Here is a 15,254-nt window from a genome sequence, read left to right as displayed (position 1 = left end):
CATCAGTACATCATCTCAGATCAGAGGTACTTTGAGTTGGTTGCTGTAAGAATGTGAAAATTTCAGCTCTAGCAGACTTTTGCTGCAGCTGCCTTCAGCTTTTGCTTGTTTGTCTTCTGACTCGAGTGGCGAGTGTAGCCAAACAGCAGCTTCTGCTGGGTGGACATCAGTCGACTGACTTTGACACTGAACAATATCCCGTTTCTTAAGCTGCTTTTGCAGTTAGGTCATATCCACTGGTACTGGAACACATCAGAGCTCATCCTGCAACTCCTACCAGTACTCGCATCACCACTAAACACGGGTTCCTACTGGTCTGGTTCCACTGGCACCACCACGTCGACTGATACTGTGGTGCTGCCCATCATTCTGATACCGGCCTTTTGACTGTACGTTTATCTTCGTAGCTTGTATAAACTGAACGTTTGAGACGTCCTACCAGACTGATGTCAGAATTGTTGGTAAAAATCTGTTAGGACAAAAAAATTCTAACATAGTGAATCAATGGAGCTCCCTCGTTTGAAAAGATCTTGCTTCTGTCTGCAGGTGACAAGGTCCCTTGTTTCTGCATTTAACCCAAACTTTGACTTTGTTAACAAGCAGACGGTGATGTAATGCTTAAAGCAGGCGGACAGACACACCAAGGTCGTTCAGAGCTTTACTAGAGTAGGTGAAAGTGTTTCTTACAAACCCAACAGCAACAGCATTAATTGATGTATTAGATGGCCAAAGCCATGCATTTGTACTGCCTGACTAACACCCAAGTTTCTCCGTTATCACGCATTATGTAAAACATTAGATCCAAGTTCTCGAAAAAACCAAAACATCTCAAATAAAATCTTTACTTCACATTTTTCTGAAAAATTAAAATGCAATTTAAGATAAATTGGTTAAATTTTCCATTTCTTAAAACTGACTTTTACATAAAATCCAATCCAGTTTGTAACTATTTTGATGACAGAATAAATATCCATAAATCCTTTATACAGCAGGCCAAAGCCCTCACTCACCATGGGGATCTGTTACTTGCACGGGATAATTGGCCTCCAAGGACTGTGGGACAGACAAACACAGACATGACGATATGAAAAGCAAACAGAACTGAAGACAGAAACCTGAGCAAGAAAAAGGTTGTCTACTTTGGAAGCTTCCTACTCTCTTTCTTCATGAGATAAAGACTGTAACTGAGGAAGAAAATTACTCTGGTGTGCAAAGACAGCCTGCTGCAACTTGTTCTTTGATGAGCCCTCGGGCGCTAGCAATCACAGCACACTGTGTTCAGTTATGGTACATTTCTTAGCAGATTACTGTAAGACTCTAAGGAAGAACAATGAGAAATCAGCACAAAACAAACTACATAGGAGACAAGTCAAGACAATGAGAGTGTTAAACACACGGCTGGAGAAGAGAATAATGAGGTTGCTCACAAATTCTGCCACAAAGCTGGTGGTGTCTGTGTCCTCCACAGGCTCAGAGCTGCTTCTGTCTGTTTCCGAAAAAAGGAAGAGGCTTTAATACAGTGAATGTTGATGTGGTCACCATTACTCATTTGATCTACTTCCTACTCCACAGAGACGGCCACAGTCAAGAGAAATGATTAGAAACGGTGACAGCTGTGCCGCGCTGGGCCGTGCCGGGCTGTACTGGGTAAAAGGTCATTTGAAAGAGTAAGAACAGGCTGCAACTACATTATAAGTAAAAAAGTGCAAAGTCTGAGTTTACATGTAGGTTTCCTAAACATAAGACAAAAGGTAAAGTCACCTGATAACAGTGCAAAACTCCTCTGAAACAATCTGGATATTGTTAGAGGACGACTCTGACCTCCAACAGCTCACAGAGCAGCACAAAGACGGCTTTTCAGCACCGCACTGCACTCAGGCCAAATACAGTCCTGAGCTGGTCTTTCTTGGGTTACAGCAGATAACTTACACGTGTACAAAAAACTAAACATGCAGAGCTACATAGTGTTTCAGTTTAAAGTCATAAGACATCCATGGAGCTCTCAGGACAACAAGAGTCAAGTAATGAAATATGTACGTTACACATTTCCACTCAAACGCCGGCGGATCAGGATGGAGACTTGCTTAAATATCAGGAGTCATCCTGGCAGTTTTCGCTCAGATTTAAACCGTTTTTTAAAGAACTGTATTTAGTAATAACGATAATCATAAAATGCTCTGATGGTGGGTTTTTCTCAATGTCAGGTCATGGTCAAAAACATTTCCAAAATAAAAGCTGGGTTGACCAAAACAAATAAAACATTCTGTTTAGACAACAATGTCGAGGGGAAAAAGATGCACAGCCAAAATGACTCAACCTCACGACTTCCCACTCTGTCCTTTTCTCTTCCTACTCAGCTCCCTGATTAGACACCAACACATCGTGGCTGACATCAGGGCACACAGTTACAATGCTCTGACTAAATAAATGAAAAATGACTAACTATTTACTGACCAAATAAGTCGTCAAGTAAAACAAAGTCCAACAAATATTTATTGAATTCTTTTATTGTGATAAGATGCAGGCGTGTAAATGAAAGTTTCCCACAGTAATGAAGCTCTTTGATGAAGGTTTATAAAGAAAAACAAAGCATTCACATGAATGTGTTACAGTTCTACAAAGACCAGCATAACCCAGAACAACCTGAATCCTTCGCTTAAATGTGGAATTGACAGTATTGGACATTTAGTTAATAAGATACATCCTGATGTTAAAGCACATATTTCTACACGTGCCTGTTCCACAGCCACGACCTGTGTGTGTGTGTGTGTGTGTGTGTGTGTGTGTGTGTGTGTGTGTGTGTGTGTGTGTGAGATCATGCACATTACATGTGCCGTATTGCCCAGCCTTGTGTTATGACATTATCAGGAAATAATAATAATCATTTTAAAAACCCTAAAAATGGCGGTTTCCCCGACCGATCCGCTTCCTCTGCTGTAATGAAACTCTTTCAGGTTGAGCTTCAGTTTTGTATCTTTGCAGGTGTGGGAAACAGAAACGATGGCACAAACCAGAGAAACGCTGCCTTTCCTTTACGCTTGCTAAAAAGTCCTCTCTTGAATTTAATTATCTGTCTTCATCAAAAAGAACTTGATGATGACACCGAGCGCTCCACCATCAGCTGGTCAGTCAGTATATCATCTGCAGTGTTTCAAACAATTGACCTAATAGTCATTATTATCTTATTAAAGTTGAGAGCTCAGCTCACCATAAAGCACAGGCTTAACTCCAAGTGGTATTTGTCAGTGTATGACGCTGCACTTCCTGGATGTCACATGATTATATATACTTATTACGTATACACCTCAGGTCTTGCAGTGACTGTGGATTTCTTGTTGGAAAAATCAAACAGGGCAATGTTTGCTTAATGTCAGAAATTCTGATGTCACCTGATTACTGTAAAAAAGTTTGTCTGTTGATGTGACTGGACTCCTAGCACCAAAGCTGGATGTGCTAATATGCATTTCCATAGCTAAATGAAAACAATTCAGTCATGGGACTTGCCGATGACTCCCTGAACTATGTATATAGCTGCAGAAAAATACTCCTGATACTACAGCTTTCTCCTGCTAACTTGAGTTCATGTCACATCCATGGCCGTTGCTTCGCTGGTTTTATTATTTTTGAGTCTTTTCATTGTTTTTCCAGATTTCTTTAAGGTTTAGAGCAGGGGTGCCCAATCCCAGTCCTTGAGAGCTACCGTCCTGCAGCTTTTAGACGCATCCTTCTTCTGACACACCTGAATCAACCGAATGGCTTGTTATCAGGCCTTTGCCAAACTTGATGGCATGCTGAAGAGGTAATCACACCATTTGATTCAGCTGTGTTGGAGTAGGGATGCATCTAAAAGCTGCAGGATAGTAGATCTCGAGGACTGGGATTGGGCAGCCCTGGTTTAGAGACTGCGGCTACTTGTTGGACCGATCGTAGTGTGGGTTCCGTTTCACCCTTTCATGATCACAGATTAGGAAGCAAACTTGAAAAGATAAAGAGTTCTTTTGTTTTGATGTAAAACAATCAATGTTGCCATTTTTGTATTAAATTCAGACATGTGACCCACCTGAGGTGTAACTGTTAAAATGCTCAGCACGTGCATACAGCAGGGTACAGTTTTCTATGTTGCAACATTCAGTTCAGAAAGAGTGAAGAAGGTCATTTAGTGTCAATCAGAACTGAACTGCAGTGGTTGTTCGATCAGCGACTGTCTGACCTCCTACATACATGAGTAACAATAAAGAGAACACACAAAGGACACGCAGGCTCTCGCCTTAAACATCACATTCAGAGTTTGTAAATCATTCATCCAACTTCAAATGTTTCCTTAAACTGAACTCATGTATTTGACAGGGAGCCAATGTAGTTTGGCTAAAGTTGGAGTAAATTAGGTGACTAATGGTTAAAAAAGACAAAACTATCAGCATATAACGTCGCTTTGCACCTCCGAGTCGTATAGAGCGTTAAGTATAGAGCAGGACCAGTCACCCAGTTATCAAGTGTAAGTTGAACCCCAGATCAGTGGAGCATTGTTTCTCCCTCTCTGGGAATGCAGAGCATGTATCTGCATGCTCGGGATAAAGTTCAAGAGATGAAATATAAACCACATCATAATACATTGCTAAGGGTCATAATTCCACACAGGTGAACCTAGCTTTTTTCCCTTTTGACCACCCATGTGTGCTGTGAAAGGATAAAGCAGTTTCTCAGCAGCCTGTGTAGAAGGCCTGTGCTCTGTCATGTGCTTCTTTCTACACATGAATGGAAGTGAATGGCATGCCAATACCTGACCCAAGCCACAGCGATGTCTAGACTGAAAGCAGCTAAATACACACCTTGTAAAAACTCGGCCTAACATACCTGGCCCTGGGTGGTACGTGTGTCTCCTTCATTATTCAGTGTGCATATTCCTGAACTGTAGAGAATTCAGCTGGTGGTGTAGTGTTTATACCCCTCCTTCAAAGCATATATTAAAAAGGACATAAAACATTTAGAAAAGGGCTGAACTTTCCAGTCTTTTCACTTTCTTTTCTGAAAGTGAGATGTGGTTCTAATAAAGAGTAGGCATCAGGGCGTAAACAGCAAAGACTGGCGGTGTGTAAAATTTGCACAGTTTACTTTGTGTGTACTTCTTTTTTTTTTTTGCTCACTGTTTGCAGCACACAGACTTTCAGGGACCTGTGCTACAGACTGACATTACTATACCTAGGGTGTCTTTCTGTTATCTGGATTCACTTACCCTAATCTTGACTACTGGGATACTTGGTCACACATAGCTGGTATAACGTGCACAGGTAACCCAGGCTTTCCCCTGTGTGTTCACATGAAAGCGTGTAGGAGGTATCTGACCAATCTAAAAAGGGATGTTTCGTGGATCATATAAATTACACAGAAAATGATCCCTGTGAGTGTCACCTAGGGCTGGGCGATATGGCCTAAAATTCATATCGCGAAGCACGTGCGGTAACGATATATATCACGATATATTCTTTTCTTCTGTATAACGTATTTTCCACACTTTAAATCCTTTAATTTTCTCAAAAATCGAGAGTGTGCCTTATGTATGAATTCTGGTTCCTGCATTACGGCTGCCGTAGTGAGGAGCTTCACGAAGTAATCTGGGTCCAAAACTCCGTCCATTTCAGGTTCCAAAGTCAAACGAACACAGAGTTAAAAACGGTCTAAATTCTTTCATCTTTAGTTAAATCATCAGTGTTGCTGCTTTATCGGGTGTAACAATTAAGTTTAACATCCATGAAAACAGAATTTATTAAATTTAACGGAGTTAGAAGTTAACAGGAAGTTAGATCGCTAGTTTACACCTAAACATTTCATAGCATGTTCTGACAGAGATTTCTGAAACTAATTCAAACGTACAGCTCTGCTATCACTTCCAACATAAATGAAGACAGGAAACTAAACAGCAGTGGCGTTTGCAGGGTTACTGGAGTTGGACTACCTGGTATATAATGTTGTGCTACGTGATTGCTAGCGACACAGCTATGTTAGCATAACATTAGCACAGTGAAGCTGGAGGATGAAGCCAACTTTTTTTCCACTCATTAAAAGTTAACGTGAGGGATTCTGGTGGTCAGGGACAAATGCAATCGCATAGCAGGATGCTGTACACGGGGCAAACTTCAGTCAGGAGAACAACTGAGATTATTCATCCACAATACGAGGTTAGTCATTAATATACTGCAACAACATGGGAATAGAACAGCTGCGAGAGAATTCAACATTAATGAATCAATGTTACAGAAGTGGAGGAAGCGCAGTTTTTGGCTTTCCCCATATTTCAACAGTGCTTCATCTCTTTGCTATGACTGTCTCCCGCCATAATTTGCAGATGATCATGGTTTTAGCCACTGCGATGCTTTCGACCAAAACAGGCGCAGCTTGATGACATCATCAACATGCGCTATGGCGATAGAGCGATATAGTCAAAATCTCTATCGTTGGCCAAATTTATATCGTTTCTATCGCCCACCCCTAGTGTCACCTACATTATCCGATGATTAAAAAAGTGATTAAAATTCTATGAAAAACAAAAATGTATACAAGTAAAAGGCAACACTGCTGCAGAAAACTGTTAATATGTTGACTTGGGTAAAAGAAACATTTCATTTCAAGTTAATTTTATTAGTGAGTGCACCCTCAGGGCCACTGCTTATTTCTAATGCAATGGCTGCACATTAGAGCTACACATCTTTAAACTGGATCCATTAAAAAAGTGTTACAACATTTTTATCTTCAGTTATTCGGTGGATGTCTGTTCTCTTATAGTTGGTTAAATTTATAGGTTTATATAGCTTCTCTCATTTATAAAAAGAAATGAAAAACAGATGCAGTATTGCAGATGACCAGCGCTTTGTCAAACCCCACAAGAGTAAATTTGCTTTTTTTCCTTCCAATGAAGTACTAATTTTAAGAATCATCAAATTTGAAAAGGTTTTGAGTCTTTGCCTTATTGACGTAATATTTATTTTCCTTTCCATGAGACACGTGGACAATCCTGTGCTAGCGACGGTAGCTGAATGGGTAGTTACGTCATAAAATAACAAGCTAGCAATTAGCACCATGTTCACTCACTCCAGTTGAGTGAATCGATGTGAGTAAATGTAATTTGAATAGAAAATAGGAATACGAGATTAACTAGAAAAATTTGCATTTCCTGCGAAAATGCAGTGTGGATGCTTTAAGCTGAAGCTGTCTGCAAAAACTAGCTGAAAAAGCTGAAAAGTTGCAGAAATTGTAAAAACTTTGCAGAAGCAAAAGAAGTTTGCTAAAATGTAATAACTTAGCAGAACTGCAATATCTTAGAGGAAACATAATACTTGGCAGAAATACAATAGCATAGCAGAACTTAGCAGAAATATTGTGATTTACCAGAGACACTGTGATGAACTATGAATATTGTAATTTTAAATTAATACTATGTTTTAGCACAAATACTCTGGTTTAGCACAAATATTATAACATAGCATAAATACAATTATATAGCAGAAATGCTATATTTAGAAAGAAAAATATAATATAGTAGAAATAGTATGATTTAGCAGAAATACTGTATTTAGCACAAGTACCAAAAAGTAGCAGAAATACTATGATTTAGCAGAAATACTATGATTGAGCAGAAGTACTAAGATGTAGTAAAAGTACTTTGATTTAACAGAAATACAATTATAGAGGAGTAATACTTTAAAATGGGAGAAATATTGATACACACACACATACACAGAGCCTAAAGGGAAAAGTATTTGTGCCATGGAGTGTTAAGAATGTGAGGTCCATATTAGAAAAGCTGGTAAAATCATAACAGTTTGCAGAATTGTAATAAATGATGAATATGAATTACTGGTCTGTGACAGTGTATTAATTTGTAGGGAAAAAAACATGTTGACCAAGGTGGAATCGAACCCACGATCTTTGGCTTGCAGACCCGTGTCATTACCAACTGCGCCACTGGGAAAGAGAGGAGCCGTCTTGAAAAACAGGGTGATGAGGAGTCAGAATTAGATCGCGGTGAGAGGCGAAAAACGCAGTTTTTTGGAGTTACAAAACGTTGTGTAACTCAAAAACTAGGTGGACTAGAGGCATATTTCTTGTGCTGGGTGAATCAGCGGACTTTGGTGTACTTTGACTGCAATTTTCATTGCTCTTTGTACAACCGTCGCTGAGATATGACGAGAGAGGAAACGGAAGACCTCAGACATGATTGGCTGGCTGGGAAGCCGTGCAGGCCCTGATATGTGATATGTGTCTGAGTTCGCACAGAGGATTGGCTGCCTGGCAGAAATATATAGAAATAGTATGATTAAGCATAAATACTACATTTAGCAGAAATACTATATTAAGCACAAATCCTATTAAAAGCAGAAATAGTATATTAAGCACAAATCTTATAAAATAGCAGAAATAGTTTGATTTAGCACAATAGTAATAAGTTAAACAGAAAAATTGGAAAAGCAAAATGGACAGCTGAAAAAATGCTGAACATGCTGAGAGTCCCTCAAATATACTTGTTAAATGAAAAAAATCAGCAAAAAAAAAATATAACAGCCACACAATCAGAAATATGTACACAGAAGGAAACACACATGCACAGAGAGACACACACACAAGATCCAATTCAGTCAACCAGTCTAAATATATTGAATTTGAATCTTAGAATGAGATCATCCCATTAAAAGCCTTTCTCTCTCTCTCTCTCACACGCACACGCACACACACACACGCACACGCACACACACACAGGGAGAGAGAAGTAAGTTTCTAGGTCAGCCTGGGAGCTGCTGAATTTGAATCCACCAATCAGAGTGGCTGTTTACGTTTTCCCGCCAAAACAGGTGCATCTGTTTACACAGGCAGCACAGAGAGGCACAGGATTATTGCAGTCTATTTCTCATAGTGACGACTCCCCTCAAACAAATGACCATAATTTCCTAACCGTAGGGGCTAGAGCGGTCATTCTTACACCGTTTTGTTCAGAAGAGATGGGGGAATCTTCCAGTGTTAACAATTTATCATTAAAATATGAATTATTAAAGATATTTGACTTGTAATGCACCATAACTGAGTAGAGTGAAGCAAAAACTGCCTTGACTTGCCCTCAAACAACGCTTTGTAACTCGAAATCTATTTGGAGCATTGATATCATTCTTTCACCGTAAGAGACAGCAGGCTTTGGTGAACAGTCATGGAAATTTTCAGGTCTCTGTGGAAATCCAACAAAAAGTTATGACGAGAGAAAAAAGTGGTTCATTTCCAGAGTTTGAAATCTGAAGAAATCTGTGCGACGGACGAATTTCCTACCCTCAAACAAGTCCAACTCATTTCAGAACGGTAATAGGTGAGAAAGAAATTCTTGAATTGTGAGCGTCAGGAGTGTCTGAAGATATACCGGGACAAGCCTCATGTCTTAAAGTCGCTTCGTTAAGGAGATATGACGATTCAAATATGCCTCTCATTACAGAAATCCAGCGATGATTTTGAACAAGCTCTCCATTGACTTTCTATGCAGAGTTTTGAGAGTTTGTGTTGGTCTGAGGAGATTTGCCAAAATTCTATAAATCCCACAACAATGATAGTGACATTTCCTGAAAGCCAGCAAAAATACCTACGTTTTGATGTATAATTTGTGGAAGTTGAGTGAAAATTGAGCAAGTAGCAAACAGTTGTTCGGACATGAAGAGAAGACTGCAAAAGCTTCAGTGGCACACTGGAAGCCAAGAGCATAGCAACCATAACAACGCATGTATTTTGTGAAAAATCACAATTGTGCAACTCAAAACTTTAAGAGGCATAAAAGTAAAACGGTAAAAGATTTGAAAAAGCTGAATCACACATGAATAGCCCAATAATTTGTGAACATTTTAAAGTTTGAATGCTTGTTCTACGTGAAAATATGAGGAAGTAGTTAAGTTTCAGAAACAAGCAAATTTTAGCAGAATTGCAGAAGTTTCCCATTCATTTCAATGGGACAAATTAAGCTTAATATTTTAAAAAGTATAATAGTGAAAAATACCAAAAGACATAGCACACATTAGCAGAAATAGCAGAATAGTTTAAAATTTGAACGGTGAAAATCGGCTGAAAATTGCGGAAGTAGTTAAGTGCCAAAAAGTGTACGGAAGTCCCAAGAGGAACTCAATAGTGTGGATGCTTAAAGCATCCACACAATTATGTAGAATTTCAAAAATACCAGATGACCAATTTTACCGAAACAAAGGCCAACGGTGGAGGTTTACACAGGAACTCAGAGCGAGAAACGGAGTAGTTTCTTCTTTTAACCAAGAGTGCTAGCAACAAGTTTAAGATCTGATGTTTGATAACTCTAAATACAGAATCTGATCACAATCTACAGACGTTATATCCCTGGTACTGCTGACACATCTGCAAACCGCAGGTATCAACAGTGTGAGTGCGTCACTGCGTATTATCAGACATTGTTTGCAGCTGTGGTTTTTCTCTGCATTGGTGTTAAAGGGGAAGAACATAACTTGTGCACTAAAATGACTAACATGTTTAGTGTTTGCACGATCCTTTTCAGGCTGTGTCCATGGATTTTTCCCCTTTGTAAATACAAATTTATAGCGTTTTTAAAAAGCAGTTGAACCTGACTCATGTCCTATTCCAACATCATGACCACTTTTGCGTGAACTGAAGCTCCACATCCTGGCTTAGCTTACAGAGTTAGTCAAGCTCTGCTCTAAATTACAGTTTAGTAATGGTGAAGGGACCTACAGTGTATACCTGGATCATATGGGATTGTAGACAAACAGCCATTAACCCACAGTCCAATTAACCACATGTTCATCATCCCGTGTCAAACACAGGATGTGCGTGAAAGTCGTTTGGCAGGAAAAACAAAGTGGTTTTCACTTAAAGGACATCCCACAGCAGAGCCTGAACGCTGCGTCTGCAGGCATACGCCACGAGCTACTGTTGGTGTCTGAGGTGAGACAGCAGAGAGCCAAATGTCTGTGACGATGGGTGACAACAAAGAAGGATCAAAGTATCCGCAAGAAGAACGGCTTCATCAGGGGCCCGTTCTTCGTACCTCGCTAAGTAAGTTAGCTGGATTAGATTGTTGACGATTTTGCGTGATCTTGGATCGTTCGGTTCTCCGAAGCTCATCCGGGACTTGCTGTCATAGCAACAGAGCCGTAAGAGTAAACCTGCTCGGGAGCAGGTTTACTTTATGTAAACAGGATTAGATCGCGGCCACGCAGGTATGTCCGCTTCATTTATACGAAAGCAACAGCGATATTTTACCACTGTTTCACCATAAATAAATAACATCAATGTAACTAAAGATAATGCAGCACTTGATCCTTTTATTGATGTCACACAGATACATGCAGGTCATTTCCTAAAAAAGGGAAATGAACTATTAACATTCTATTACATGTATGTGATTATTACAGATGTAATTCATATTTTAGAGTAGTAATTGTAAATTACTTCATGTAATCAAGATGAGAGACCACGGCTATAAAAGCGAAGGTGGATTTGGGAAGTCTGTCGCAGCCATGTCCTGTCCGTATACGCGAGCAACCCATTGCAGAAGGTGCAAGATTGATAAGGAGAGTCCTCAGAATTCAGCGTATATTGCGGGATAGACAGGATCCTTTAGCTCAGCGCGACAGTGTGCTCATAGAGAGATATCGATTTTCCCGTGAGGGTATTATTTACTTAACCAACTTGTTGACGAGGGGGTGCAGGACCACCACCTGTCTTTTTGTGCTCTGCCCTTTTCTTGGTTGCTGTTATAAACAAACAAACAGATTATTTCAGGGTCTCTTTCCAAGAGACTAAAAGCAATATAAGTGATAAATATTACCATTCTGTAGAATATTCTTATATTTCACTTTCACTTGTTCCCATGTTCTAGTGGGTCCTGTTGTGGCTCTAATGTGAAAGAGGATATAATGTAATATAATATAATAAATCTACCCTACCACCTACTGGTGTTGGCCAGAGGGGCCGATGGCTTCTGTCAGTCTGCCCCAGGGCAGCTGTGGCTACAACCGTAGCTGCCTCCACCAGTGTGTGAATGTGAGAGTGACTGAATAGTGGCATTGTAAAGCGCTATATAAATCAAATCCATTATTATTATTATTATTAAATTACTTACGAGTTTGATTTGTCAGCAACTTTCTGCCAGCCCTCTCTCCTTGCTTTTGCAGCCTTTGCAGTGTTCCCTTGCATTTTAATTAAACTCTGAAACTCCTGAAATCCCTCACTCAAGAGTTCTTGCTCTGCTGCCGAAAAACATCGAGCGCGCTCCTTCGACATTTTCGCCGACCAATCAGAGGGTTGCCGATCAATGTTTCTACTATCGATGCGTAGCCCCTTTTACGACACCCAGTGATCTCACATTACTTCATCCAGCTGTACTAATCGTCAACAACAGGTGTGTTCGGAGAACCGGAATAGCGAGCTCACGGTTAGCGCGATGATTTGATCTTGGATGTAGTAAGCAAGGTACGAAGAACGGACCCCTGGTCTACGGGGTGGTTTGTTCACAGAAGAAAGCCAAAGTAATTTGGAGATAAATATTCATTTTGGTGCCACGTAACAGGATTCGTCGAAAGACCTTTTTCTGCTTCTCTTTACAGACTTCTTTGTGGTCGCCCACGAGTCAGTGAAGGAGGACATCTTTTCTGCCAGAGTCAGTGAAACCTTCTCTGAACTTAAACTCATATGATGTGAGAATGTAGGCAAAGGGTCACTTTAAGGTCTCCAGCCTAACACTAGCTGCCATAACCAGCTGTTCAGAAAACAATGCGTTACATTGGTTTGCATTTTCCAGTCATTTCTATTCTGATTTCATTTTGCTCATGTTAAACTCGTTTCAGGTCACGGGCCACGTCACTGGCACACGGACACTTCCAGGACCAAAACCATTCTGAAACTCTCAGATTCATTTCAAATCATCTAAACTGTTTAGATGATTTATTTAACGTTTTCTATAACTCCAGTGATCAGCTACCTCTCCAGGACATGAACCTGCTGCAGATTCTAATAATGTATACTTTATTCTTCCCCGTAGGGAAATTAGTCCTCCGCATTGAACCCATTCACTCGGTGAAGCAGTGGGCAGCCAGCGCCCGGGGAGCAGTGTGTAGGAACGGTACCTTGCTCAGTGGATTCGAACCCCCGAGTCACGGGACGAACACTACCTACTGAGCTATCCCTGCCCTCTGCTTGGAGATGCGTCTAACAGACGTCAGTCAACAGTAATATTGAAGTGCATCAGACCCCAGGATTAGAGACTCCAGAGGCCATATGATTTCCATAACGCTGCTGGGAAGCACTGACGACTAACTGGTTGGTTAGCGCAACTGAACACCCTGCAGTCTTAGACTGTATTTGGGATATTCTCAAGGCTCAGTCTTATTTTAATATTTTATGGTAGTGTGCATAACTTGATATTCCAAACAAGCCATTCAAAAGCAAATGATGTGTGACTCATGCCCAGCGTGATGCAGCTTCCTTCAGACGTACACACACTGCTTTGTTTTTATTGAAGCAGAGCAGGGAATCCGTTCTGGGATGCTTCTGTGTATCTGATGGAACAAATGCTGTCCAGCATGACCTGGACTGGTCTCAATACTGGATGCTGTTCCTCCCTGATGAGTGCTAAATTACAGTAATAAAAAACTATAAATAAAATAAAGCAAATAGGTTAGCTGTGGCCTTCAGTCACTACCCAGCTGACAGCGCTGTCCACCCCATCATCATATCATTTGAAACAATGGTATTCCATCGTCCCTGTAGAGACCCGGAGAATCAGTGCAGGAAAGCACTGGAGAGTTTTTGGCACATGGCGGTGGCCCAACACCTCACTAAGACACATCAGTCAATATGTAAATAGATAGAACAACAAAACAGCAAAACCAGAATAAATGATTATTAAAAAGTGCGATTAAAACCAGAATGTGTTCTTTTTAAAATGCTGTGAAGCACAGCACGTATCAGTGATCAATAAAGCCATCAGTTACAGCACGCAAGAGGCACAAGCAGTCGTTAAGACACTAACACGGAAATACAAACCACAAACGGAGCCTCTTTCTAATCTGTCATCTGTCTTAGCCCACTAGACTTCGTTCTGTGGAACTGTGGTGGCCTACTCTTTTCCGCTCAGCATATCACTGAATGCGTGAAGGTCACACGTCACGCCACAGCTTCACTGGACAGCAAATAAGATGCCAGCGCAGAGGCCAGCGGGTTTTCCGCTTAGTCGAAAAAGGAAATTTTTCTAATTGTGGAAACTTTCTTGGTTGTGTGGTTAACCAACAAACGGATGCTGCTCTTCCTTTCCATCCTAAACGACGCTACATTGAACTGAATTAAGTTCAAAATACTTTAGATGAAGACGAAATCTGATCAAATACATTATTTTATGTGGCAACATGTCGTTTTAACACACAATAAACAATAGTGACAAATCTTAAGAAACTTTTCACGACACTTGTTGAGAACAGTTATGAATGAAACAACGGCGCTCTGACACGGACAGTGAAATGAATGTTTTACTCACCAAATGGTTCTTTGTACGCGTTCAAACTGCTCATGTTTGAGGCTGGGATGTCTCCCATGCAGGGAAATGTAAAAGGAGCGGACAGAAACTGTCTCCACGCAGTAAAAACACGCAGTTATCCTCTGCCCCGACCTCAGAGAAAGCTCCAATGCCACCCCAGCGGCGGCGACTCAAACAAATGAAACACCTCTGTGATGAAAAGGTGCGAGGATTAATGCTGCCTTCAAGGCCCACCCGTAATTTCCAGTCAAAGGCGGTTCATCTATGACGACAGAAGAATACGTCCTTGCTAGAAATATATGATGAAATATTCATGTTTTTTAATATCTAAAATAAAATCAAAGCCCTCTGAAAAAGGAAAAGAAGCGAACACACAGACGAGCAAACTTCTCTCCAGATATGCTCAAAGCGCTTCTTCACGCCGCCTTCCGTCTCTTTATTTTGGGACGCTAGCGGACCAACTCTGTTTGACGCGGTGCTTTTCAGGTAAAAGAAAAAAGCTGAAGGGGTAATCAGCACAGTAGGTGTCCCATTCGATCCGGTCGTATTGCTTTTGCTTGTAATAGAAATATCGTCATGTGAAAAGGAGAGTTTTTACGCCAGTCTTGTAGAAGCACCTTCAGCAGCAATAAATTGAAATAACTGGTTTCACTATAATTAGTCAGGCTCTGTAATGCTGCTTCAGCTCCACGAGGTGCACAAGCAAGTAAAA

General features: G+C 40.6%; 1 protein-coding gene across 2 annotated transcripts in view; it reads right to left on the bottom strand.

Annotated features, from left to right (window-relative positions):
* The window catches only part of edaradd (EDAR-associated death domain), a 27,013-nt gene extending 11,759 nt beyond the window's left edge, over positions 1–15,254 (bottom strand). The window contains exons 1-3 of one of the 2 annotated variants that reach the window (XM_085427296.1): positions 14,543–15,254; positions 1,428–1,486; positions 1,011–1,053 (exon numbers count right to left, since the gene is read on the bottom strand). In XM_085427296.1, the coding sequence (XP_085283422.1) occupies positions 1,011–1,053; positions 1,428–1,486; positions 14,543–14,600 (160 nt within the window). In that variant the 5' untranslated portion in view covers positions 14,601–15,254. The remainder of the gene's footprint in view (positions 1–1,010; positions 1,054–1,427; positions 1,487–14,542) is intronic. The other variant, XM_085427297.1, reaches the window with a different exon arrangement.

This window comes from Rhamphochromis longiceps, linkage group LG13, assembly GCF_057381845.1.
Source record: "Rhamphochromis longiceps isolate RC_006_pf linkage group LG13, R_longiceps_female_GT1.1, whole genome shotgun sequence".
Lineage (NCBI taxonomy): Eukaryota > Metazoa > Chordata > Actinopteri > Cichliformes > Cichlidae > Rhamphochromis > Rhamphochromis longiceps.
This window is presented reverse-complemented; position numbering and strand designations above follow the sequence as displayed.